The 25,849-nt window shown below is 35.8% G+C and overlaps 6 protein-coding genes and 1 pseudogene across 9 annotated transcripts; 4 read left to right on the top strand and 3 right to left on the bottom strand.

Moving 5' to 3' along the window:
* Positions 1 to 233: 233 nt before the first annotated feature.
* On the top strand, positions 234 to 2,445 carry LOC108814789 (transcription factor MYB20). Its single transcript, XM_018587415.2, is given in 4 exon segments — positions 234 to 433; positions 1,082 to 1,211; positions 1,583 to 2,240; positions 2,242 to 2,445. Coding segments are annotated over 4 exon segments (942 nt in total). The 5' UTR covers positions 234 to 300; the 3' UTR covers positions 2,263 to 2,445.
* A 4,176-nt stretch (positions 2,446 to 6,621) lies between these two features.
* Positions 6,622 to 9,914, bottom strand: LOC108818337 (uncharacterized). Of its 3 annotated transcripts, none has more exons than XM_018591286.2 (10): positions 9,417 to 9,914; positions 9,291 to 9,327; positions 8,977 to 9,206; positions 8,843 to 8,876; positions 7,983 to 8,758; positions 7,736 to 7,901; positions 7,556 to 7,660; positions 7,393 to 7,484; positions 7,150 to 7,303; positions 6,622 to 7,057 (listed from the first exon to the last, which is right to left on the bottom strand). In XM_018591286.2, the coding sequence occupies exons 1-10, from the start codon at positions 9,545 to 9,547 to the stop codon at positions 6,773 to 6,775; spliced, it is 2,010 nt and encodes a 669-aa protein (XP_018446788.2). In that variant the 5' UTR covers positions 9,548 to 9,914; the 3' UTR covers positions 6,622 to 6,772. The 3 variants fall into 3 exon arrangements, with proteins under 3 accessions (XP_018446788.2, XP_018446789.2, XP_018446790.2); XM_018591287.2 differs by having other exon boundaries at positions 7,983 to 8,755; XM_018591288.2 differs by having other exon boundaries at positions 7,983 to 8,749.
* Positions 9,915 to 12,240: 2,326 nt separating this feature from the next.
* On the top strand, positions 12,241 to 15,679 carry LOC108814175 (protein TIC 40, chloroplastic). 2 transcript variants are annotated; one of them, XM_018586685.2, is made up of 14 exons: positions 12,242 to 12,560; positions 12,761 to 12,881; positions 12,971 to 13,028; positions 13,109 to 13,126; positions 13,577 to 13,907; positions 13,999 to 14,105; positions 14,212 to 14,275; positions 14,397 to 14,481; positions 14,572 to 14,612; positions 14,705 to 14,750; positions 14,853 to 14,947; positions 15,034 to 15,137; positions 15,218 to 15,265; positions 15,359 to 15,679. In XM_018586685.2, the coding sequence occupies exons 1-14, from the start codon at positions 12,362 to 12,364 to the stop codon at positions 15,410 to 15,412; spliced, it is 1,371 nt and encodes a 456-aa protein (XP_018442187.2). In that variant the 5' UTR covers positions 12,242 to 12,361; the 3' UTR covers positions 15,413 to 15,679. The 2 variants fall into 2 exon arrangements, with proteins under 2 accessions (XP_018442188.2, XP_018442187.2); XM_018586686.2 differs by lacking the exon at positions 13,109 to 13,126 and having other exon boundaries at positions 12,241 to 12,560.
* Positions 15,680 to 15,949: 270 nt separating this feature from the next.
* Positions 15,950 to 19,116, top strand: LOC108815137 (serine carboxypeptidase-like 7; annotated as a pseudogene).
* Positions 19,117 to 20,641: 1,525 nt separating this feature from the next.
* LOC108818252 (pentatricopeptide repeat-containing protein At5g16640, mitochondrial) lies at positions 20,642 to 22,775 on the top strand. Its single transcript, XM_018591158.2, is given in 4 exon segments — positions 20,642 to 21,146; positions 21,149 to 21,661; positions 21,664 to 21,867; positions 21,870 to 22,775. Coding segments are annotated over 4 exon segments (1,461 nt in total). The 5' UTR covers positions 20,642 to 20,743; the 3' UTR covers positions 22,211 to 22,775.
* Positions 22,762 to 25,840, bottom strand: LOC108818254 (uncharacterized). Its single transcript, XM_018591162.2, is given in 11 exon segments — positions 22,762 to 23,094; positions 23,177 to 23,223; positions 23,322 to 23,376; positions 23,379 to 23,394; positions 23,517 to 23,590; positions 23,799 to 23,874; positions 23,987 to 24,064; positions 24,200 to 24,970; positions 25,153 to 25,252; positions 25,327 to 25,462; positions 25,684 to 25,840. Coding segments are annotated over 7 exon segments (378 nt in total). The 5' UTR covers positions 24,236 to 24,970; positions 25,153 to 25,252; positions 25,327 to 25,462; positions 25,684 to 25,840; the 3' UTR covers positions 22,762 to 23,094; positions 23,177 to 23,180.
* Positions 24,746 to 25,720, bottom strand: LOC108818253 (uncharacterized). Its single transcript, XM_056990881.1, has 4 exons — positions 25,684 to 25,720; positions 25,327 to 25,462; positions 25,153 to 25,273; positions 24,746 to 24,970 (listed from the first exon to the last, which is right to left on the bottom strand). The coding sequence occupies exons 1-4, from the start codon at positions 25,718 to 25,720 to the stop codon at positions 24,746 to 24,748; spliced, it is 519 nt and encodes a 172-aa protein (XP_056846861.1).
* Positions 25,841 to 25,849: the final 9 nt, after the last annotated feature.

Here is a 25,849-nt window from a genome sequence, read left to right as displayed (position 1 = left end):
TGGCTCACAAAAAGATATATGATTAAAATATGAATAAAATAGTAAGGAAACTTTCATGAGCATATGGATAATAGGATTAACAACGTTAATTATAAGCTTAAATAAAGTCTACAATAAATAGAATATACTAGAAGAAATGTAGGTCCACAAAGTCACTAAAAATGGTTTTGACATCTCTTACTCCCTATATATAGGTTGTTGTGCATCTTGAGTCTTAGATATACATTATAACTTGAAGTGTATTAGGCACCTGTCTGAGCGTATATCTAGACTATATATATATAGAGAGAGAGAGAGAAGATGGGGAGACAGCCATGTTGTGACAAAGTAGGGTTGAAGAAAGGGCCATGGACTGCTGAGGAAGACAAGAAGCTCATCAACTTCATCCTCACCAATGGCCACTGCTGTTGGAGAACTCTTCCCAAACTTTCTGGTATATCTTCCCTCTTTCTTTCTTTCCTCCATATACGACGTCCTTGGGATCTCTCATGTGTAGAAAGTTCATTTATTCTTAACACACGTGTTTTTACATTTTCTCTTACCAAAAAAATATAATGGATTATCGTATTTTAAAGATCACTTTCTTAAAACGTCCTTTTTTTATTCCTACTGATTTCTAATTTATCTGTTTCTTGTTTTTGCTGACCGCTTTATAATAATATGCTCTACCTTTTTGTTAATTAATTTGCATAAGTTCTTTTGCTATACATATACTAGTATAATTTTGCACCAATCAAATGAATATACTTTTAGCAGCTATCTTCAGTAACAGTTTCAATGCAGGGGAATTATAGTCATTCTTACCGCCCTTTTTGAAATGGAATAATTCTCTCTTTTCGACTTTCAAAATCCGATCAATCATGGTGTTTGGCCCGAATAAAAGTCATAGTGTTTGATACTGGTGGTCCTCACACGTTATTATTTGTTCTTGATAATTTTTTGTTTTCACTTTTCACGGGTTCCTTCCTAATCAGTTTATTTTTCGTATGTTTAACTAGTTTTATCAATCATTCTGATCGTTAATCTAATTACTTTGGTTAATCAATTTAATCAGGACTGTTTTTTTTTTAATAAAAATCAGGACTGTTGAGGTGTGGCAAAAGCTGCAGATTAAGATGGATAAATTATTTGAGACCTGATTTGAAAAGAGGTCTTTTATCAGAATGTGAAGAACAGATGGTCATTGATCTTCATGCCCAACTTGGCAATAGGTTTATTCTCTTCACTCTTGAAAATCATTGGATTTCCATATTAAAAAAAATCCTAAAATTTATAAACATTAATTTTACCAACCTTAACTCTGATGTTGTAACTAACTAGTAATAAAAATATAAAATATTGTTGCCATTTGCTTTCAATATTATTAATGTCTCGGAGGGAACACAAAGTTACAAGAGAACACGCCAACTTTATCATTTCTTATGTATGAAAGAGATTGGCCAATCTACATCTTATAATTAAATTAGTCGTGCATTTTTAACCAAGGTAGTTTAATTTAGTAGATTTGATGATAATGACCTAACAGTCAAAATCAAGAGTTAATTAAACTTACTTAAGTTTCGAATCTTTTTTTTTTGTGCAGATGGTCAAAGATTGCCTCTCATTTACCAGGAAGAACTGATAATGAAATAAAGAACCATTGGAACACACACATAAAGAAAAAACTAAGGAAGATGGGTATTGACCCTATGACCCATAAGCCTCTCCCTGAACAAGACGGTTCACAACAAGCTCAAGGGAGCAGGAGTTTAGAGCCTCATGATGACAAGAACACAAAACAAGAAGATAAACAAACTAAAGAAAAACAAGAACACCATCAATTAGGGATACATTTGGACAAGAGCAACACAACAATTTCTACTGATGATGGGTTTTGCATCGATGAAGTCCCGTTGCTAGATCCACATGAGATATTACTGGACATGTCTTTTGCTCATCATAATACTAGTGCTGAAAATGCTCACATTAACATTAGTAACTCCACTTCTCCTTCTTCCTCTTCCTCTTCTACCGCGTCGGGTATATCATCAGTACCGGGTGAGGAGTTCTCGAAGTTTCTTGAGGAAATGGAGATTATTGACCTCAAGTGGCTCTCATCCGATCATTCGTCAGGGGATAATATTATTTATAAAGACGCCAAGTTGGACAACAATGTTGATACGATGAACTTGTGGGACATCAATTATTTGAGCAGCTTGGAATTGTTTATGAATGATCATGATGATGATTTTGTTGGAAGCCGGATGTTCAAGAATGGTTTAGATCAATATTCATGAACATTTTACTCTCAGTTTTCTTTTTCATGTTGTTTTTAATTATTTCTTCTTGTTTGTTTTCGAAGTGGGCGATTTGGATTTGGCCTTGGTGTTGCAATTTAGTGGACTATTAGGTGTAAGATACATATGTAATAAAGATTGCAATTGTGAACATACTTTTTTCAGTTGATTATTTTGACCTATTTGTTGGAAAAATATTGAAACTCTAACCTCACTATATATCATTTGTTACAAATCTTGTAATTATTAATATTATTTTCTTGATAAGTTCGTGGATGATTCTCCTTGCCCCCAGCTCAAATTTGGTGTCATGGTGTCATGATGATACAGTGATGGCGTCATGGTGATGAAATCCATTGCTATATACGAGATTTCACCAACGCAACGTCACGATCATATGATTGAATCTCAGGATATAATAATAACTGCATCAACTAAATATTCTCAATTCTCACGTTCAAACTACAAAGCATTTGTGGTGGAGCATACACCTCTACACTCACTTCCACTGGTTAGCGTTAGTACTAGACTACTAGTATCAGTATTAGTTATGTTAATGTGTCAGTGACAAACGTTCTTCTAACAATTGGCCGGCTAGCGGGCCAAATTTACAAGCGCTCCATTTTTGACCTAGTCGATCAAAAACAAGTCTGTAAAAATACAAGATTTACGGATGCTCCATCTTTGACCTAAGTGGTCTAGGCTGATTAATTATTTAAATATCATAGGTTTGAAACGATTAATCAGATATATATTAATATATGTTCTGAAAAGTGCGAAACTACACCGACCCACGCATGCAAGTATCAACCCACACTTGCATATTTCATATGCGCCTATATGTATAAAATGATGATGACACATGTGTTGCATATTTTGTCAACACATTTATGTCTCGATGCTGACATATATGCAGGTCCCTAAACGAAATAAAACTAGTAAAAAGAGTAGTATTGAGTAACTTTACATATACAAAGGCTTGATCGTTTAAAATGATGACTATGTTTCCTGAAGAATGTAGATATTTTTTTTTCACAAAGAAGAATTGTAAAATTTTAGTAACCCAATCATCGAATGTTTTAATAAATTCTAAATTTAAACACCACTCGATTAACCAAACAAAACATCTCAGATAAGAATCAAATGAAAGAAAAACGCGTTCACATATTTACTATTTTGTTTTTGTCTACTATCATTTAGTTATCTTATTCTCAGTTTTAGAAAATGCAGCATATTTATGTAGGACCTCAGAAATTGAGGGGCTGCGGTGGCTTCATAAGGCTGTTGCCCCCATATGACTGGGTCCTGCTGTGTATTATGTATTTGTATGTGTGAAGTTTACAACAAATGGACCACAAGTGAAAGGGATTGATAGACAAGTGGTAACTACTTTCACCAAACCATTTGTCAAAAAGAATTATCGGAATTTATACTCTGATTGTCACTGTTACAAAGAAAAATTCTGATTGTCACTGTTACAAAGAAAAACTCTGATTGTCACATTACATCATCATTCTTTTATCAAATAAATTTATTGGCATATAAAGCCATCTTCAAGTAAACTACCATTTTTATAATACAAATAGAGTAAGTTTATAATAAAAGATAGTACCTACTTCAACGGATTTCTTATATTTAAAATTAAAAATAAATACGGATTGGGATGAATTTACCTCTAAATATTATTATAAGAAGTGTTTAGAAATGCTCTAACCATGTAAGCTAACAAACCAGTTTTCTTTTTGTCAAAAGATAGAGATACAAACTAGAATTTGAAGTTTAACAATTCCCTTAAAGTCCTCTTTCTCTTCTCGCTAATCCATCAAAATGATCGTGCAACAACGAATTTAACATAAGTTACTTAAATTAAGCTCATAGCTATTAAATATCCTTATACAAGATCATCTGTATTAACATGTTCAAGTTTATTTTCGAAAGAAAATTTTGAAGATAAGTGCCTTCTAGCTGATGAATCACATTATAACTTTCATTCAATAAGTGTGAACATCCCAATTATTTTGGTTTGTCTGAATACAAAACATGAATGCCTGTTATAACATAAAATGCATAAATTAATATGTTTTCCCTATAAAACAAGTATAAAAATACAAAGAAAGTGGAAAAAAGAGTGCGTGTATATGAACCTTTTTCTCATAACAAATATGATCATTGCTTAGACATGACTTGTCACAAAGAAGAGCCAAAGGGGTGGTAGTGGAACTGTGAATGATGGATTAAAGAGAAGAGAAAAGAGGAAGATAAGGGAATTATTAAATTTCAAAGAACTTAAATAATAAATAATTAGGTTGGTGGATAACTTTATTTTTTTATAAATTATAGGAGAGGAAAATTTGGTAACGACAACAATGCTTATAATACATTTGAAGTTGGTGAATGAGTAGAGTTCCGTTCTCCTGCTTATTGTGTGACACATTGGCTATATACTTAACACAACTTTAAAACAAAAGTACAAACCCTTTTGCAAAGTTTTTTTTTTTTTTTGTTGTTGAGAAAAGGGCCTCTTTTGCAAAGTTACCCTGTAAATATATATCCCCTAGTCTATATTTGAGAAGTGATTTTGACATGTGTCATCCCCATATTAATTTTGAAGGAAAAATGATGACATGGCACACTAACATTAATGACATGGCTTGAAATAAATAATGACATGGATATTTACATTTAATGTTGATTTATATTTAAAATAATTTAAATATATGGTAATGACTTATAGATCATTATGACATATTTACATTTAATATTAATTTATATTTAAGATAAGTTTTTTAAAATATGGTAATAACTTATATATCATAACTAATATAACAATTAATAATAAATTAAATAGAAATATAATAATAATTAAAATTTCGAAATATTATTTAGCTATATTTTAAAAAATATAGCTAAATAATATTTAAAATATAGCTAAATAATATTTTTAAATATGGTAATAAATATGAATTATTACCTTATTTTTAAAATATGGTAATAATTCATATATTACATTTATTGTCGATTTACATTTTTAGATTTTTTTATAATATGGTAATAACTCATAAATCATCATTAAAATAAATATATTCAACTATGGCATTTCAAATTTCGAAATATAATTTAAATTATAAAATTTTCAAAAGTGTATACATTTTTTCAGAAAATTATAAAAATTAAATCGTAAAATCAAATTAAATCGTAAAATCATTAGTTTCTTATATATATTTACATTTTTATAAATATTTTTTAATTTTAACTTTTGAAAATTATGAAATTTTACATATTTATTTAATATACTTAATCAAATTAAATAGATATAAAAATCTACCTAAGATTATAATTTTAAATATATACATGGACATTCTTAAATATAATTTAAAATAAACAAAATTGTTTTTATCTTAATTTTAATGTTTATTAAAAATCAAATTTATATTAAAATATTGACAAGAAAAGGAAAATTTACAATATTAATTAAAAAATAATATAATTTATATTTATCTATTAAAAATATTTTAAAATCTTTTAACTGCACATGGTGCAGGAAAACACCTAGTAGCCACTATATAACTTAATTTTTTTTATCAATATGAATATAAAAAGTTTCATCATTGTAATACATCATCATTTATGTGCTCTGAAATATAAGATAAAATATAAAATAAAGTTGTATTAACCTTTTAACATGGTTGACGAAAAGAATCACTAGATGTGTAAAATGTAAACTGAATCAAGTCTCAAATCTTCATTAAACTTTGAAGGCTACACAAAACCTCTCTTATTGTTATGAGACCATGATTATACTTTACATAACATGGCCTTGGGCTTCTTCTTAGTGACAGTCGCAGCAGAAATGGAGGTCTAGTGATTAATGAAAGTATCATTCTGAAAAAATTATGGGATTTATAATGAAAAGTTAGCATGTTATTAGAGATGATAGCTCTTCAGTCTAATTTTTACTTTTTGATATTTTCTACCGGTTTAATCTGATCGACCCCGAAAAAATTACACTTAATGATACGCAGTAAATTTAATTACATATCACATTGTCGAAAAAATTACGCTTAATAATACATAGTAAATTACATACCACATTGTCCGATCCAAGCTTAGAATATATATTTTGATACATTGATATCTGATCCAAGTTGGAATGCCTCACTAATGTCAAAGACTAACCAAATCATTTGTTATTGGACTATCATGTAAACTGCATGAGACGAAACCCAAACAAAACTAACCAAATAGCAAAGATTTTGTTCCCATCAGGAATCGTATTTATGACAACTGAGTTTAAACCACACCACAAGTCTTTTACCACTAGACTATTTTTACTTGGTTAACTTAAAAACGGATAAGGTACTGTCTCTGTATCTTTTGATAAAGGTTACAAATTTCATCAATTTTAGTTGACCAAGTAAATAAACAATCTAAGGTTTCATATCCACGGCTGGAATTACTCTAAACAAACTAATTACCACCAGGGAGATTCACAGTTTTCAGTAAGTCTCGAGCTTAACATCTTCCATGTCAAGTCCATCATCATCACCATCATCCTCAACATCATCAGGGTGAGCAATGAAAGTTTCAACAATGGTTCCACTGTTATAGCCATCAACAAGAAGCTTAGATATCTTAGATTTCCATTCTGATGACTCTTTATGGCTCTTCCTGTCATGGAAGACTCTGTCACGGTAGTTTAGCATTGTCCCTAGTCCCGTGTTCGCAACCCAACCGAACTTCATCAGTATTTCCGCTTCAGCTTCCGTCATATCTTCTCCTACCTTATTTTGTTTTCACAAAGAGAGAGAGTTCAGGGATCATAAAAACCTTAGTTTAAGAAGTTCATACTAACACAAGTGAGAAGAGTTTATACCAGTAATGGCTTGTTTTCAATGAGTTGATAACGGCCACAGCTCGCGAGTTTCATGGCCAAGACTAAACGTTTGATCTGCCATCCGACTGATGCAGTGTTGCTGAGCTCGAAGAAGTATGTTGCGTAGCCATATTCAGGCCGTTCCATTACTATCCTGTATCCATCCAGCAAAACAAGTAAGCATCAATAAAACTTACTTTAGATGCAAAAAAACAAGTAGATAGAAAGAGTTAGTTTATATACCGGTTATGTCTCTCGAAAACGAATATGAAAGACTGGAGATCACGGCACCAACCCCATTCAACAGGCCATTTGCGAAACCGCAGATACCTTGCCTTGAAAGCAAAAGGAAACAAGTTAGGAAGAAAGTGAAAACATAGAAGAAGAAAAAAAAAGCAAATTGTACCTGTTCTATGAGGGAGAACAAACAGGTCAAGCAATAGCTGCTTCTTGAATCTTTTGAGAAACTTAAGTTAAGAAGTTTAGTGCCTGTTGCTCTTTTGAAGTAGAGCTGATAATTAAAAAAAAAAAAAGATTCAAAAGACACATCGAGGAAAAAAGATAAATGAAGGACAAATTTTTATACCTGTGAGATGACATCTTCCAGCTCTGAGAAGGTCTCTTCAATAAGTGAATCATCTGAGGAATCATCCTCCCCATAAAGCCTGAGTTCATCTACTGTTACCCCTTGTTTAATCAGCACCTGCAAAAGACCAGGAGCATCTTCCTCCAGAGCTGTCTCAATTGAGTTCCTGCAATTGGTTATTTCATACTCATAAGATCAAAAATGAAACAGCGAGAGAATCTAAAAACATAGAGAGTGGGGGACTCACGTGGCGGTTTTCTTTCGCTTCCAAGGACGTGATACCCTCAAAGGTTTAACGTATTCATCAGATGCACAGAAGCTAAAACCTGAGGGTGGAGAACTACTAGGAGGAGGAGCTTCATGATGACATGAGCCATGAGAAGACCGAAGGTTTAACCGATCAATTAGTTTCATGTGGTCAATCTCATCTTCATCCAATTCACTAGCGGTGGTGTCTGTTTCGTTTTTCACAAAGCTAGCAGGAGGACTCGGAGCAGATGCACAACGAGTCAAACGAGAGATCAGATTCACAAACTCTTGCTCATCTTCTTCGTCATCATGTGTTTCCACCTCTCTTTTCACCTGTACTTGCTCTGAGTTAACAACATTCCCCATGACGCAATCATCTAAAGACTCACACTTTTCTTGATTCGACTGTATCTCACTCACGTTCAAAGGACGTGGATTCCTTTTAACTCTTTTGACTCTATCTCTCTGATTATCAGCTGCAGCTGCTGCATAACAGTTGCTACTTAGAGGAGAGCGTTCGTAATCAATACTGGGTAACTCACGCGGACTTGCCAGCTCAAAAGACTTTTCATGAGCAACTGGATCATCATTCTCTTGAATTCCAGATTTCGAACCTATGGTAACTTTCTTATAGAGGAAAGAATCAATTTTCTCTAGAAAGCCGCTGAATCTGGCCTCAGAAGATGAAGCTATCCCATTTTTGCATGAATTCTCGGCTTTTATTTTGAAAAGATCGGTTTCATTGCAATCTTTAGTAGTATCATCCTGCAACTTCTAACGCAAATAAGCAGTTAGACCCTATTAGATCTCACACAAAACTATAACAGAAACTAGAGGAGGAAATCGTCAGTTTGTTACCTCTAAGCTGGGTTCTGGCAACCTTAAAACCACCCTGCAACAACAGGTATCATAACCATTAGACACAAGTTAACCCTAGCGAGTTAAAAGATGCAGACAAGCTTGTGACACTAAAAGTCAAAAATTAAAGTTACCTTTGTAGAAGCAATTTGCGCCTCTCTTTCAGTGAGAGATGTTCAAGAGTATCATCACCACCACTCCCAGCGGTTTCTTCCATTTGCGCATTACTACTACAAGATACTAGAATGTTGTTCTGTGGTCTTAGGTTTCCAGAATCAATTAGACCTTGACTACAACCAATGCTAGTAGATTCCGGAGTTTGAGAGTTTACAGATTCTGGAGCATCACAGTTTGACACTACAACCTGGAAACTAACATAGTCAGTTCTCTAAAACTATAACAAAGGAGAAACTAAATGTAACAGAAGATCTCTTTAATCTAAACTTACCAGCTCATTAAAGCAATCCTCTTCCCTTTTCACGATACTATACAGATGAAGCCAAAAAAACATTAAAGTAAATGTTTAAGTGAATTGAAAGAAAGTGTATAAACCATAGAGAGAGAGCAGACTCACGCAGGCACGGAAACAGAGTTAGACTGCAACAAACTACGCCGTGTCGTCAAGGGGAGGTGGTCTAACTCATTGAACGTAGCTCCGGACTCTGCCGGAGAGACGTTGATAGCTTCATGGCACATCGTATGCATCCGTATCAGAGTAATACACAAGACAAGTACATGGAGGATGAAGAAGAAGAAGTTGATTTATACAAAAAAAGGATGCTTTTTGGTGAGTGGGTTAAGACAGCAACAGCTTGGAGATAAAGAGATGGCTGCAATAGGGGTTAACGAAGAAACGAATCTCCTTAGGACATTGAAACAGAGGAGAATCTCAGATTTGTCGAATCCCTTGAAACGAACAAGGAGGAATTTTTATCGGTCATGTGAATGAATAATAGCAGAGAAGACGGATACCTAACCTAAATTCGATGAATCACTGAGAGAGATTCGCTTTTACTGATTCGACAAGTAGTGAGTAATCATATGTTTCCGTCCGACAGAAACAGAGTCTCGAGGGAGAAGAAGAGAAAAGGGTACAGTTTTGGGCCTGTAGGCCCATTAAAACTACAAGCTAGGGCTCGTTAAACCCTAGAGTTTTATAAATGATAAGACTTCTTCGTCTGTCTTTGTTATCGCCGCAAATGGTTCTTCACGAAAAAAATCCATTCTGTTATCGAAAGATCCGATTTTTCCCTTTTTTTTTTGTTTAAAAGTCCGAAACTTTAGGTTAAGAGTTTAGCATATAAGGGAACTTATATATGTTGTAAAGAGTCTCTAAGCTTCTCATACACATAGCTTAACAGAGTCCTATGTTTCCGATGCGAAATCAAACTTCTTTTTGTAATCTCTGGACATGTAGAATTTGTCTTTCCCGTGGATTCTATCATTTTCTCGAGATTCAACAGCTTCTGTTGTCCTGTGTTTTCTTCTAGATGATCAAGTGCTAACCTTTTTCACGTACTCTGTTTTTGGTTTGTGTGGGGATGCTCTGTGATGATTATCTTGCTTTAACCACACTGAAAAAGATGGGCTTGAGAATTGTGTTGTGGCTGTTGTTGATTCTAACCAGTGAAAAAAGTTTTGATTAGATCTCGACGTTTTCTTTATGACACCTTGATCTAAGTCGCTTTGAAGGTCTTCTTCTCCTTCGTGGTTTAGATTATGGTAGAGAGTAATGTTGAGGTCTTATTGATAGCTTTTTTTTCCTGATTGGAATAGTTTCATGACATGTTTTCGAGTCCTCTCATGTGGACAAACTTTGGCCCTTTGTCTGAGAGCTTTCCCCTTAATCATTAGTTTTGTAATATGTTTTTTTGTAGTTTCTATGTTTTCGTTTATTCTTGTGCTGCTCTATGATGATTATATTGCTTTAACCACACTGAAAAGAAGGGATGAGAATTTGATTTGGTTCTTTTTGATTTAAGCAAAAGAGATTCTTCCTGAGTTCTGCATTGTTCGATGACACTTTGATCTAAGATGCTTGAAGGGGAATTTTTTTTAATCCTTTCGTGTTTTAGATCAAGGAAGAGAGCAGTTCTGAGCTTTTGTTAAGACATTCTCTTAGTTTAAATTTTGAAGAACCTTATCATCTTCTCAAGCCCTCATATGTGGAAAGCCTTTGGCCCATTATCTGAGAAGCAGCTTTGTATTGTTATCAACTTATCATTGCTTTTATGTCTTTGTTTAATGATTGATCTTAGATGCTTTTGAATTTCTTGTGTAAGAATTGCCCTGAAGCTGTTGAAAAGCCTTGGCCATGGACTAATGAACCAAAAGAATAAAGATATAAACATTGTATATAACAAGGAATTGCCCAGAAGCTGTTGAAAAGCCTTAGTCTCGCATCTGAACATGACATGCATTAGTCTCGCATCTGAACATGACAAGCCAGCAACAATTTGGTATGAGTAACAGCCTAACACTGAAACTCATGAGCAGTCAGAACTTCTCCAACTGTAATTTTAATTGGGATTTCAATAATCAAGAAGTTAGCACAGATCCAAATCATTTGAATTTAGATAATTACACCTAGGATCGGCAAAGGTGGATGCTAAATCAGATAATAGATGGCTGCGTCTGTGTGGAAATCGCATTATTATTTTTTGCCTTGATCTTCCTCCAACTGCCCTCACGGGTGACGGCATTCGTATCCACAATGCTCTCTCAGTCCAGATGTCTTCTCCGTGACTTCATCCCTAGTGAGTTTGATGTAATGTGTAATATCTCGTCAAAATGGACTTCACATGAAAAAGAAGCAAATGTAGAGTCAAAGACATTACTTAAAACGTTGTTCAAAAAAAAAAGACATTACTTAAAACTAAAAAAATTTAGTTGTAGAGTTGAAAGTAGTATAACACCAATTCAGTAGATAATCTCAAGTGCATGTGAAAATAAAACGTGTTTTGGTTATAACTAAACAAACGTTTCTTTGGGGGCGGTGGTCGGCGGTCGGTGCTAGTCGGGTTCCTAGGGGAATCCGGACACCCGGATTAACAAAAAAAAAAAAAAAACGTTTCTTGAGAACATGCTGAGAGATACAACAAATCTTAATCATTTGCTGAGACGTTACTTCGTCCACAATAAAACGTTTGTTTTGACTTCACATGAAGTTGCGAGTTATGTTGAGAGATATAACTAAGCTGATGGCAGGGGGGTAAATGTTATTAAAAAAAGAGACGAGGTATAATGTAACAAAACAAAAGTTAAGGGGGTAACTTTTTAGAATAATCACGCAGGAGTTTTTTACACCCTTGGATTAATTTTAATGTAGCGATCTTGACCGTTATATAACTCGCAACTTGAGAAGTTCCGGTGCACTTAACTGCAGAGGATCCAACACCGAAACATAACTCAAAGTCTCGTGCTTTGAAGGGTACACACTGTAGCTTAAACCAGAGCGTTCGTTCATCCTCCTCATCATCTTCTCAACCGGCTCTTCACTGCAAAGAGAGAGAGTAAAAGATGGATAACCTGACCCTAGTTTCTTGCTCAGCTTCTTCTCCCAAGCTCTTAATCGGATGCAATTTCACTTCCTCTCTTATTAAACCCCCACTAGGGTTCTCCCGCCGGACTCCTAAAATTCTCCTCCGCTGCTCCAAAACCTCTGCCTCCGCGCAATCTCAGCCTCCATCTTCGCGCACGGATAAAGCTGGAGAAATCGGTAAGCTTTCACTTTCCCACTCGATACCCATTGTTTTAATCTGCGGTTGAGAATGCGAAAGCTTCTCACTTTCTTACTTTTTATCTCTATAATGATTGAATTTTCAAATTATAAACCCTTTTGTGGCGAAAGAAGCTAGTGAATTTGTCTTCTTTTTCAGTAAAAGCCAACACTTTTGTGTAATTATCTCTGTTTTGCAGTGGTAGTGAAACACAAGACGAAAGCTTTTGCAAGTATATTCTCTTCTAGTCGTGATAAACAGACAACCTCTGTTGCTTCCCCTAGCACGGCTGTGCCACCACCTTCATCTTCATCAACCGTGTAATTTTACCCAACCATGTTCTCTGGTTACATCATTTTCCGAAGCTTGTTTTTTGGACGATGAGCTTAAGTTTTGATTGTTTGTGTAGAGGATCACCACTTTTCTGGATTGGTGTTGGAGTTGGTCTATCAGCTTTGTTCTCATGGGTGAGTGTCATGTTTAATCTTTAGTTTCATTGTTCCTTCTTGCTTTATTATCTGATTCCTTTTTTTTTGGGTGATTATAGGCAACGTCAAACTTAAAGGTACCAGTTACTTGGTTTTTCCCTCTTATATTTTTTTTTTCAGAGCTAGGCTTCATGTTATCTCTATTTTCTCCTATTGTATAGTATCTGAAATAGTATTCATTAGATTGGTTTATCTTAACATGCTGAACTGGTCGCTCTCTCACGCTCTGAAACTATAGATTTAACTTTAAGCATGGAAGCATTTGCATCTCTTTTGTTTTGGCTAGTGAGTCACTTGATTCATAGATGGAGCGTTTGAAAAATAACCTATATAATACCATTATGGATTTATTTAGTGATGCAACTCAGGTATTGAACACCTATTGTCGCTTTTATAACTATTTGTTTGCAGTATATTTCACAGTGTCTCTCAATGCTGTCTCTTAGTGTTCTTTAACTGGGTGTTACTCTCTCTCTCTCTCTCTCTCTCTCTCTCTGAACTTTTTTTTTTTTTGCTTTTGGTTTCAGAAATATGCAATGCAAACAGCTATGAAGACAATGATGAACCAGATGAATACTCAAAACAGCCAGTTTAATAATCCTGGATTCCCCACTGGACCAGGATCAGGATCAGGATCGCCTTTTCCGTTTCCATTTCCTCCTCAAACAAGTCCTACTTCCTCACCGTTCCAATCTCAATCCCAGTCTTCAGGTGCTACTGTTGATGTGACTGCTACAAAAGTAGATAGGCCTCCGACGTTTAAACCTACACCTACACCTCCGACAAAGAATATAGAAGTGGATAAGCCAAGTGTTGTTTTAGAGGAGAACAAAGAGAAGAAAGAAGAAAAGAACTACGGTAGATTCTTACCTCCTCTTTTGTCACCTTAGATTTTTGAGCTTCTTGCTTTACCATTTTCCAAGTTTCAATTAACTGTATAATACTACAGCCTTTGAAGACGTTTCCCCTGAGGAAACCACAAAGGAAAGTCCATTTAGCAACTATGCAGAAGTCTCTGAAACTAGTGCCCCCAAAGAAACCCGCTTGTTTGAGGATGTAAGTTTCTTTTCTTCTCTTATGTAACCGCACAGCACAGCAAGTGGTAATTCGAAAAACTAACTTGGGATGTTTCTGTGTTATCCCATTTGATCTTTGGGTTAAGGTTCTGCAAAATGGAACTGCTCCGGCCAATGGTGCCACTGCTTCAGAGGTTTTCCAATCTTTGGGTGAGTTAAAAGAATATCAGTTTACATCACTTGCCTAGCTATATATTTTGCATCTCATTTTTCATGATTTTTTCTTTCTCTCATCTGGATTGAATCCTTAGTCTTCCCATTGTTAACACAGGCGCTGGGAAAGGAGGGCCTGGTTTGTCAGTAGAAGCTTTAGAGAAAATGATGGAAGATCCAACAGTTCAGAAGATGGTTTACCCGTAACTCATCTTCCCTTATCACATTATGTTTCAATACTTCTGTATATTTTCAAAACGTTTTTGCTTAACATTATGTGTGTGTGTATACAGACATTTGCCTGAGGAGATGAGGAACCCAGAAACTTTCAAATGTAAGTCTGTTTAGAGCATCCTGCTATTACTATCTTTGTTCTCCGTATTGCTTCTCAAAATTAAATCGTTGGGCCATATTGGAACTTTGTAGGGATGCTTAAGAATCCTCAATACCGTCAACAGCTACAGGACATGTTGTAAGTTTTTAATTTCTTTTCATTGCTTTTGAGTTTTTGAGAATCTTCAGAACTATATATCTTTTTTTCCATTTACACTTGTTTGTTTTTTCATGGATTTAGGAACAATATGAGTGGGAGTGGTGAATGGGACAAGAGAATGACGGAGACCTTAAAGAACTTCGACCTGAATAGTCCTGAAGTGAAGCAACAGTTCGGTAAGAAAACCATCCCCTTATCAATTTTCTACAAAGTTTTATACTGTACTATGGTTTTAACATAGGTTCAAATCCTGATGTTTCAGATCAAATAGGACTGACTCCAGAAGAAGTCATCTCTAAGATTATGGAGAACCCTGATGTTGCAATGGCATTCCAGAATCCTAGAGTCCAAGCAGCGCTAATGGAAGTACGTTTTCTTTCTTCACTTGCATGAAAAATATATACTTTGACATGATCTCTGACTCGTTTTGATTCTTGTCCTTGCAGTGTTCAGAGAATCCAATGAACATCATGAAGTACCAAAATGACAAAGAGGTGAAACACTCAAACCTACGGCTACTTATAGTGTATTGTAAAACATCTCAGGCAATGACATTTGTAAGAGTGTGTGGTCTTGTTTGATTGCAGGTAATGGATGTGTTCAACAAGATATCCCAGCTCTTCCCAGGAATGACGGGTTGAAAAAGGCTCGCTCACGTCTTTTGGTTTCCATCTTATTGGATCGGATTCATGTCTTTCTTTAGCTTTTGTAGGAGTGAAAGATAAAACATGTTTTGTTTTGTTAGCAAAGATGCTTCAGTTTTGCTCAAATAAGAGAAGATCTATTGTTGTATAACCGTATTTATCCATCTGCATTTCTATGTATCGAAATAACGGTTTGTACATTGTACCTTTGTAAACCCAAATTTGAATCCGTGTAAAACCTTTGTTGGGGGCATTTTGGTTTGATTTGTGATTCCGGTTTAGAAAGTTCAGCTTGTTTTTTTTTTTTTTTTTTGGTTGAGAATGATGAAGCCTCTAATTGAATGCAAGAATTGGTAAGACTTTAAGCAGCCTCGAGAGAAGCTAATTATGAACAAGGTTCTCGACAGAATCAGTGGTCGTGGCTCTCGAGGCAACAAGAATCGAGATGATGAATGATGATGATGATAGTGCACAGAACTATGAATGTGGCTTTTTCTGTCCAAGTTTGACAGATGTAGTTGCTTGATAGTGACATGGTACCTGTTTTGTAATATTACTAGAGCTTTTGGGGCTTCTTTTAGTATCATGTGATCTCTAGTTAACGAGAAACCAAAAAAAAAAGGGAAAAAGAAATGGCTAAGAACTTGCTTCTGCTTCTTCTTTTACTTATGATTTTGAGTCTACATGCAAACTCTGGATCAGTTGTCAAGTATCTTCCTGGTTTTGAAGGTCCTCTTCCTTTCGAGCTTGAAACCGGGTTTGTTTTTTTTCTTCTTTTCATGTAATCTTCATATGTTTATTCAAGATTGAAATAAAAAAAGTCATACATTAGATCAAACGTTTGTGCATGAAGGTATATTGGTGTTGGTGAAGAAGAGCAAGTGCAATTGTTTTTATTACTTCATTAAATCTGAGAGGAATCCGAAAGAAGATCCTCTTCTTCTCTGGTTAACTGGAGGACCTGGTTGCTCTGCTGTCTCCGCTCTTCTATTTGAGAATGGTAAGAAAACATTATTTTGTTTTTTAGCACATCATGCATGCATGAGTACTTGGTTGCTCTTCTAGAGGCTTAATTAAACCCATAAAATATAACATCATGCATATGTTAGTTTTTTTGTCACTGTATGCATATGTTAGTTAAAACCCGTATTACTGTTGAAAACACATCTTTCATATCCTTAACCATAAAACTTTGCGCTATCAGGGCCTGTTAAATTCAGAGTTGAGGGTTACAGCGGAGGTATTCCAACTTTACTTTCCACTACATACTCATGGACAAAGGTACGGTTTTGTCGTTTCAATATTCTTTGATTATATACAATCTTTATATAAAAGTATTGGATCATGCATTGTTTATTTAGTTGATAAATTGGTTTCTCAGATTGCAAGCATAATATACTTGGACCAGCCTGTTGGTACTGGCTTCTCCTACTCAAAAACTCAACTTCTTGATACACCAAGTGACTCAGAAGAATCTAAGCGGGTCCACGAGTTTCTTCTCAAGGTGAACAAAAAACAACACTTAATTTTAATTGTCTTTTTGAAGCATTTATCTTAATATATATATATATATATATATATATATATATATATATATATAGACATTTGGAGGGTTAATTCTTTTGTAACACAGTGGCTAGACAGGCATATAGAGTTTATCTCTCAGCCCTTTTATATCACTGGAAATTCTTATGCTGGTAAGGTTATTCCGGCCACTGTTCAAGAAATCTCCAAAGGTACAAAGTTTATCTTAAATCTTTCTGATTCAATTTAATTATTTTTATTTCCATTTTATAACATATTCTTGATGACGATGGTGCAGGAAATGACCTTGGATTCAAACCTCAAATAAATCTTCAGGTTGAATGTTGTATTTGGGTGCTTCTTGTACTGTATATCTAAATACAAATTGTGAGGGAAATTTGCTATGGAAAACATATACTATAATTCTATAAACCCTTATTTAAAAAATATATTTTATAAATTTGCTAATTGAGCTTTACATTTAAGTGAAAATGCTCTCTCCTCATATAAATAGGGGTATGTGCTTGGAAACCCGGCGACACCGGGAGTTTGATCGTAACCATCGTGTTTCCATTTGCTCATGGAATGGCTCTAATCTCTGATGAACTCTACGAGGTATACTTTTGAACATGCTTTACTCTAATATCAATATATGCTACATGTTTGTAGAGCCATAATGAAGAAAACATAAACTGATCTTTTTCCTCCTTTTTATTGGCAGTCACTGAAGAAAAGTTGTAACGGGATCTATTACAATGTGGATCCTAGTAACACAGAATGCTTGCAATTCGTTGAAGAATACCACAAGGTATAACATCAAGGGAAAATTAATTTTCCTTAGCAATATAAATAAATTATAAGCCACTAGTATCGCATATTAGTATTACTATAAACGTATTTAAACATTAGCTACTGGTTGTACAGAAAACGATTTATTTGGGGTTTGAATTAATTTTACATTCTATTCAAAAAAATAAAATATTGTGATATTCTCAGTGAGGCACTGGACGCAATGATCACATATAACTATTCGAACGTTTTATTGTTATTTGCAGTGCATTGCTGGCGTACACAAGGGAAATGTACTAGCGCCACTATGCCCGATTGCAACTCCAGGACTTTTGTGGCCAAAGCATGTCCCAAAAAGAGACCTGAGAGAAACTCTCCCTGCAAATCTTTCGGTTTCCTTTCCCAACTGCATTGTAAACAATCCATCTCCTTGTTCGTTGTATGTGCTTTTTCATCATCTAATTTAGATGGATGGTGAACAAGTGAGTCACTAATAATGCAGGATTACTCAGAGTTGCAAGCTTCCATGTGGGCTAATGACGAGAGCGTGCGCAAAGTACTTCATGTAGCCAAGGTATTTCATCATAATCATCACAAGACCTTAACATATTATTAGTGACAATCTACAAACGGAAAATTTATGGATTAGTCTTATATATATTATTGATTGTAGGGAAGTATAGGAAAATGGATACGTTGTTCTTCTATGGATAAGGCTTATAATAGAGACATTAAAAGCAGTGTACCATACCATCTGAATAACAGTATTAAAGGCTACCCATCCCTCATTTTCAGGTCGGATTTAAAACTATTGCTTCTCCATTTTCTTTTTAAAATCTTTTTCCAATACAAATCAAAATAGTTTATATAAAATTATAATGAGGTTTATTCGATTTTGTGGTGACTAGCGGTGATCACGACATAACAATTCCTTTCATTGCGACACAAAAGTGGATAACATCTCTTAATTATTCCATTATTGATAAATGGAGACCATGGATGATACACAATCAAGTGGCTGGATACACTAAGACTTATGCCAACAAAATGACATTTGCTACTGTCAAAGTAAGTCTTCACTTTTACATATTGAACAAAAATCGTTTAGCATATGAACAAGTTATCAATGAACATTTAATTGATAATATATTTTACAGGGAGGTGGGCACACGCCTAAATTTAAACCAAAAGAAAGCTTTATCTTGTTCCAGAGGTGGATAAGTGGTCAACCTTTATAAAATATTTTCTTAGCATTTTATGTTATGTTATAAATGTCACTGGTGTTGTGATGATGTTGCTATCTAGTAATGTAGAGTTTAAAATTTTCAGCGCAGTTCAGATTTGGGTTTAATCTCTTAAACTCAAAATAACAGCATAGCTTTCAAATGAGTGTGATCTGTAATAAATATATATATATATATATATATATATATATATATATATATATATATATATTGGATACTACTTTTTTTTTTTAGTTATACTATTACAATGCTGAAAAATATTACACAGACGATTATACAACCGACAATTCTACCATCATATGAGAATACATGTCTGACTACATTATTCCGAACCGTTCTATGAAATCCATGTTCGATAATATGCCATGCACCATGCTGAAGACCTAAATTTGAATTTAGATTGTTGCATATGCATTTAATAAGGTATCAATTTGATGATTTATTTTTAGAGAGGTGGACACACGCCTAAAAATAAGCCAGAAGAAAGCTTCATCTTGTTTCAAAGATGCATTAGTGGCCACCTCTTTAAAATTCCTCCTTCCTTCTGCTATTTATTGATTACATTAAGTTTTTTACAAAAAGGGTTCATGATCTTGCATTGTGTTATGTTATATTGATCTTTTTTAATTAAATTTTATATTGATTAATCAAAAAATAATGTACATTTACAAAAATGTATAAAGACTAAGCTATGGAAACTAATAACTAGGAAGAAATAAAAAGTAACAGAAAAAAAAGTCTTTCTTCAACCATCCTCAACCATCTTCAAAACCATCTAACCCGGGTAGCATTCAAACCATCTGCGAAATAATCCCTCTAGCTTGGTGTGTGCCCCTCACGATAATTCAGTGAAGTGATACGATTTCAAATCTTTTTGTCAATTCTATAAATAAGCACCTCTGTACTTTGACACGGGTCTTGATACCTCCATGAATTTTGTTCCATCCATATGAGATACATCATTGACGAGTGAAATATCAGATTGAAGAGAATATAATCCATCTTACAATGCATAAGTCTCAGCAACGATGTAATTGTATGTCCAACCCTTGTGCCTAGCAAATAAGCCGCCAAAGACATCCAAACAGTGAAAGTATATGGACATGCAAAGAATAATTTATTTCTACATTCATTACTCTCTCCACAGAAACATATATCATTGTCTAATGTTCCAGTTCTTCATCCTAACACATGTGGACGTCTTATTTAGTAATGTCGAGTTATATCAATCTTTTTTGATAAATTCTATCGACTGATCCAGAAAGGAACACATAGGAAATCGAATCCAAAACTAACATGGATACACATCAAACTTTTTAAAAAATGCCATTAGACTACCACCACTTGGTAAGTGGTTAGTTATATTGATATCGCTATTCAATAATATCGAGTTTACAATTTTCAATAAATCTATTTTCAATTTCAGTTTCAAAACCCCAAACTAACAGTATGGTTTTCAAGTGAGCGTGACCTGAACTTCAAGGCTAAATTCCGAAACTTCCATACTAATATCCCATGATAAAATTTACGAAGTATGATATAGCAACAGTTGTGGGCCTTCTTTTGGGCTGTTAATGAAATATTGACAAAAAAAAAAGCAACAGTTGTGGGCCAACAAAGTAAAAAGACTCCTGAGAATCAATCTGATCCGGATTGGTTTAAAACAATTTGGTTCAGTTGATAAACCGAACCGGTGAATTCTCAACCGGTTAGGAGCTGAGGTTTAACCAACTTCTCTCCTGAGACTCCACAGAGAGATTGAGAGGAAACCATGAGGAGATCCATCTCTTCCAAAGCCAAATCCTTTCTTCATCATCGGAACCTCCCGGAGAAAGGTAACTCATCGCCGCATACATTCTCCGATTCGCGAAGAGCTTACTCTACCGGCGGAAGTAGCGATTACAGAGAGACGTTAAGAAACATGAACCTAGACGACTCCCTCGAACTCTTCTTCCGCATGGTTCAACGCCGTCCCCTTCCTTCAATCGCCGACTTCAGCAGATTGCTAACCGCCATCTCCAATCTAAACCGCTACGACGTCGTGATCCACCTCTGGGTCCAGATGGAGACGCTCGGCATCCCCCACAACCTCTGCACGTGCAACATCCTCCTCAACTGCCTCTGCCGCTGCTCCCAGCTGCCTCTAGCGCTGTCTTTCCTCGGGAAAATGTTAAAACTGGTCACACCCCGAGCGTGGTAACGCTCGGGTCCCTCCTCGGCGGGCTCTGCCGAGGAGGCAGAGTCCGCGAGGCGCTGCGTCTGTTCGGTAGGATGGTGGTTAGACCTAACGTTGTTATCTACAACATTTTGATCGATGGTCTTTGCAAGAGCCAGCAGGTGGATAAAGCTTTAGACTTTTTTAATCAGATGGAGGTTAGCCCCGACGTTGTTACCTACAACTCTCTCATCTCCGGGCTCTGCGGCTCGGGGAGGTGGGGAGACGCTGTGAGGATGGTGAGGTGTATGAGTGAGAAGGGTGTAGACCCTGATGTGTTCACTTTCAACGCGTTGATCGACGCTTGTGTGAAAAGAGGGAGTCTTTTAGAGGCTGAGGAGCTTTACGAGGAGATGATTAGAAGGTCTCTGGTGCCTGATATCGTTACTTACAGTTTGCTTATCAAATGGCCTTTGTATGTTAGTAGGTTAGATGAAGCGGAGCGGATGTTTGAGTATATGGTTAGCAAACGCTGCTTCCTGATGTGGTGACTTATAGTATTCTCATCAACGGGTTTTGCAAGTCTAGGAAGGTGGATTACGGGATGAAGCTCTTCTGCGAGATGTCTCGGAGAGGTGTGGTTAGGAACGTGGTGACTTATACTATTCTTATCCAGGGGTATTGTTTAGCAGGGAAGCTTAATGTTGCGGAAGAGATCTTCAGAAGGATGGTTGTTTCTGGGTGTCTCCTAATATTGTTACGTATAATGTTTTGTTACATGGTCTATGCGATAATGGGAAGGTGGAGAAAGCGTTGGTGATGTTGGAGGATATGGAGAAGAGTGGGATGGAGGGTGATATCGTTACTTATAATATCATCATTCGTGGGATGTGTAAAGCTGGTGAGGTGGCAGATGCTTGGGGTTTGTATTGTAGCCTTAGTTTGAAAGGACTTGTGCCTGATATTTGGACGTACACTACGATGATGTTGGGGTTGTATAAGAAAGGCTTGCGGCGTGAAGCTGATGCATTGTTTAGGAGAATGAAAGAAGATGGGATTTTACCAAATGAATGTTGTGTGTAGTGAAGGCGCTAGTTTTAGGACTAAGTAAAATCAGCTTTAAGTAGTTTTAACTCAGGGGAGCTTGCAAGATGTCAGGCTCCTTGCCACTGGAAAGATCCACGCAGATCTTTCCAAAGCCTGAGGTTGGGATACTATGAGATGAGCTAACACATGTTCATATTTATTAGGAGAAACCATAGAGATCCCAGGGGCCTTACAGAATCGAAGCTTGCACCATACATGTATCCAGTTTCTCTCCTAAAAGGATGTTTTCCCTTGGAATGAGAAACTCAGATCTCTCGGAACCAAGTTTAAGAGCTTAATCTAGCAGCACATGGGGGCATGTTCTCTAGCCGCTGACTTGTCTCCGTTTTGAAAATTGTACATTACATTACCAACCAATGTTGGTTTTATGTATTGTCTGTATCAGTTTTGGTATGCAAGTATAGCGTCTAAGCGTTGCAAAGAGAGGACAGAAAAATAACAAGGTTTCTGTCAAATCAGATGAAAGAAAGACGAGGGCTTAAATTAGTTATAAACAGCTTCAAAGCCTTACATATAAATCTTTGAGATAGAAGTTTCAATCCATTGATTGTATTATTCTCTTTCGTGTCTCAAGCCTCAAAAACAGTCAGTTTTAGTACAAGACCTGAATCATCATCACCAATGTATGAATAGAAACCATATACGCTTCTCTAATTCTATATCGATAAAGAAACACAATACAACATCTAACTAAAAGCATTTCAGTATGTCCATCAATGCTTTCAGCCCTACGGCTTTCAGTTTTGTACATGACAAACACACCGTGTTAAAGGCCGGCGAGATGGGAAAGTGTTTTGAGAATCTTGACCACAGTTTTTACAGCTCTCCTCTAACTTCTGCTTTCGGTTTATAAGAGTATCCTGTGAAGGTAATGAGGAATTTTCTTTGTGATTCAGAAATGGATCCAAGTGGCAAAGCAGAGATGAATAAAAGAAAACCAACCTTGCTAATCTGTTGGTTTGTTGGTGGTGTCAGACAATTGATGTGTCCTGCAGTCAAAGCGATGAATACGAGCTTAGTATAGTTTCATGATATGATATATAAGGAATGTGACATTGTGGAGAAACAAAACTGAAGAGATTATTACCATGGTGCTAAGGATTGGCTGATGCCAAGGCCATTGCAAGTGAGTATCATTCCTTAAATCTGGCGAGATATTCCTGTGTGAAGAAAGCAAAGCATTGGGGGGGGGGGGGGGGGGGGGGGGTATCTCAACAAATCAGTAAGAACTATGTTTTTAAAGAAGAATTCTGAAACCCAAAGAAAATATATGTTTACACACCCGTAAAGTGTACTTGTGAATCTCGTAAATGCCGGTTAAGTCGTACTCAAAACGTGCAGCGGGGTCCATCAGCACTGCCAAAGAGGAAAAAGAAGAAGCTTATGTAAAAATTAGCAAACAAATTAATTCAACACGTGACAAGGTAGAGAGAAGAGAGCACATTGTTCTCTTATCATATCTAAATCATATCCTCAAGTCTGTCTATAGAAAGTATAAGCCAGAGTTAAGGAGATGAAGAAGAAGGTTCAAAGCTCACTGATGCCAGCTTGAAAAAAGACTAACCGTTATAAGCTTCATTTATCTCTATGAATTTCTCTTTAGCTGCAGTATCGCCTTTGTGTTTATCAGGATGCCACTTCTGTACATGGGAACCACAAATACATTATTATTAACAAAAGAAGAAAAAAAAAGTTATTTCTTTTCAATCTGAAAGCAATCACGACATGTTCAAGAAGGGGATTTCACAATACCAAAGCAAGCTTGCGATAATTGAGTCTGATCAAATCCTCAGTTGCGTCGTAATCAACTTCTAGAATCTTATAGCAATCCTTCTTCAACCCATTAAAAAAAGTCACAAGTTCCATATCAAATGGGGCATTCGCGAAAATGAAAAAGAAGACATGCAACAAAAACCGTAATCATCTTCCAGAATTTACAAATAAGAATCCAAAAAGACTTATCACCTTGGGAGAAGGAGACTTATCATGATGATCTTCCATCTGACACGACAAGAGGAACAATCTCCTCGCACGTCATCAAACAGAAACCTCCTGAAAGTGGTGATTGAAGATGTCTTTGTACTTTCCGTATCAACAATTATCAAAACCGAAAACTTTCCGAGGAAAAGAAAAAAAAAAGGAATTTTGAGGATTGCTTTCTAGACTACCTTTGTGTTTGGAACTGATGAAAGGTTTCTCCTTTTATGTTTTGTTCTTGAGTTTTGGCCCTTGGCCTTTGGGCTCTCTGTTTGGATATTTTTGGATGTGCGAGAACGCCACCGCCCAATGTTTATCTTTTTTATATTCTTTTTAAAAAAAAAAAACAAGATGCATTATAAGCTATGTCTAATCCCTGAGTTGAATTAAATGAAACCAAATTAAAATTTCACTACAAAACCCAAAAGAGACAGTAACATCGTAACTTTGCAAGAGCTCTACATAGGACAGAGAGCACAAAAACAGAGAATAAGTAACAACTTTGCGAAAGTGTTTTGTGTTCTTCTTTTCTTTTCAAGTAGTAGCTTCAACTTCTGCATCAGTTTCGACAGGGGAGGTAGAACTCTTCTTCCCTCGACCTCTTAAACGCGAAGAGACATTATCAATAGCCGAGTTAAGCTGTCCAATCTTCTCGTTCAAAGTCTCCCTTGTTTTCTCCAAACCTTCGTCGTAGTAACTTGGTTGCTCTGGCTTCTTGAATCCATACTCATCTTCTTCACTCATTATCGATCTTCGGATCTGAATCCACACACCGAGAGATAAAAAAAAAAAAAAAAACTTTAGCTAGATTTGCATGAGCATGATCCAAGAAGCAAAGCAACCATACTTATCATCATTCATAGACTATTCCATCAATCACTAACATACTTCACAACCTCTGAACATGTAAAGACATTAAAAGAAAGAGAGAAAAATGAGACCTGTGGAGCAAAGATGTAGGCGGCAGCGCCAAACAAAGCACCTCCAAGAAGAAAACCAGCTACGAAATCACCACCACCACCACCGCTTCCTCTCCTTCTCCTGAATATTACCTCAAAGTGTCTGTCAACAATGTTTTCTTCAAGTCAAAAGAGGACGATACAGATACAACTCACCCATACTCTGCACAAACTGAAAAGTTGCGAGTCCGGTTTGATTTCTTCTGGATACTCAATGCAGAGGATTTACAGATCGAATTGAGCTTTGCGGTGGACAGTCCATTTGCATTCACGTAATGAGATTGAGAACCACCTGTCCCACACCAGATTCATCCAATCTTGAAATTTTACATTTTGATCAATGTTTCTCTATCTTCAATTTATTATTAGTTTTACTGAAACAGAAACTCAGAGCCAAAGATGATATGCTAGTAAACAACGATGATCGATCTCAAGTATATAATCATGGGAACATCAATGAGTGATTTTTAGATCTAAGATTGGAAACTAAAGGAGGTAGAGAGGAAGGATTACCTGAGAGAGAAAGATGAGGAACACAAGAGGACGCCATTTTGGAAATGTAAAAACGAAGAGATCTGATCTAATCTCTAATCTAATGAACACTCTGAAGAATATGCTGACACGTTTTTTGGATAATCTTCTATATTTCTGAAATTACAAAAACACCCATCCCTCATTC

The sequence above is a fragment of the Raphanus sativus genome, chromosome 7 (genome assembly GCF_000801105.2).
Source record: "Raphanus sativus cultivar WK10039 chromosome 7, ASM80110v3, whole genome shotgun sequence".
Taxonomy (NCBI): Eukaryota; Viridiplantae; Streptophyta; class Magnoliopsida; order Brassicales; family Brassicaceae; genus Raphanus; species Raphanus sativus.
The sequence above is the reverse complement of the archived record's forward strand: the minus strand, read 5'-3'. Positions and strand labels throughout refer to the sequence as shown.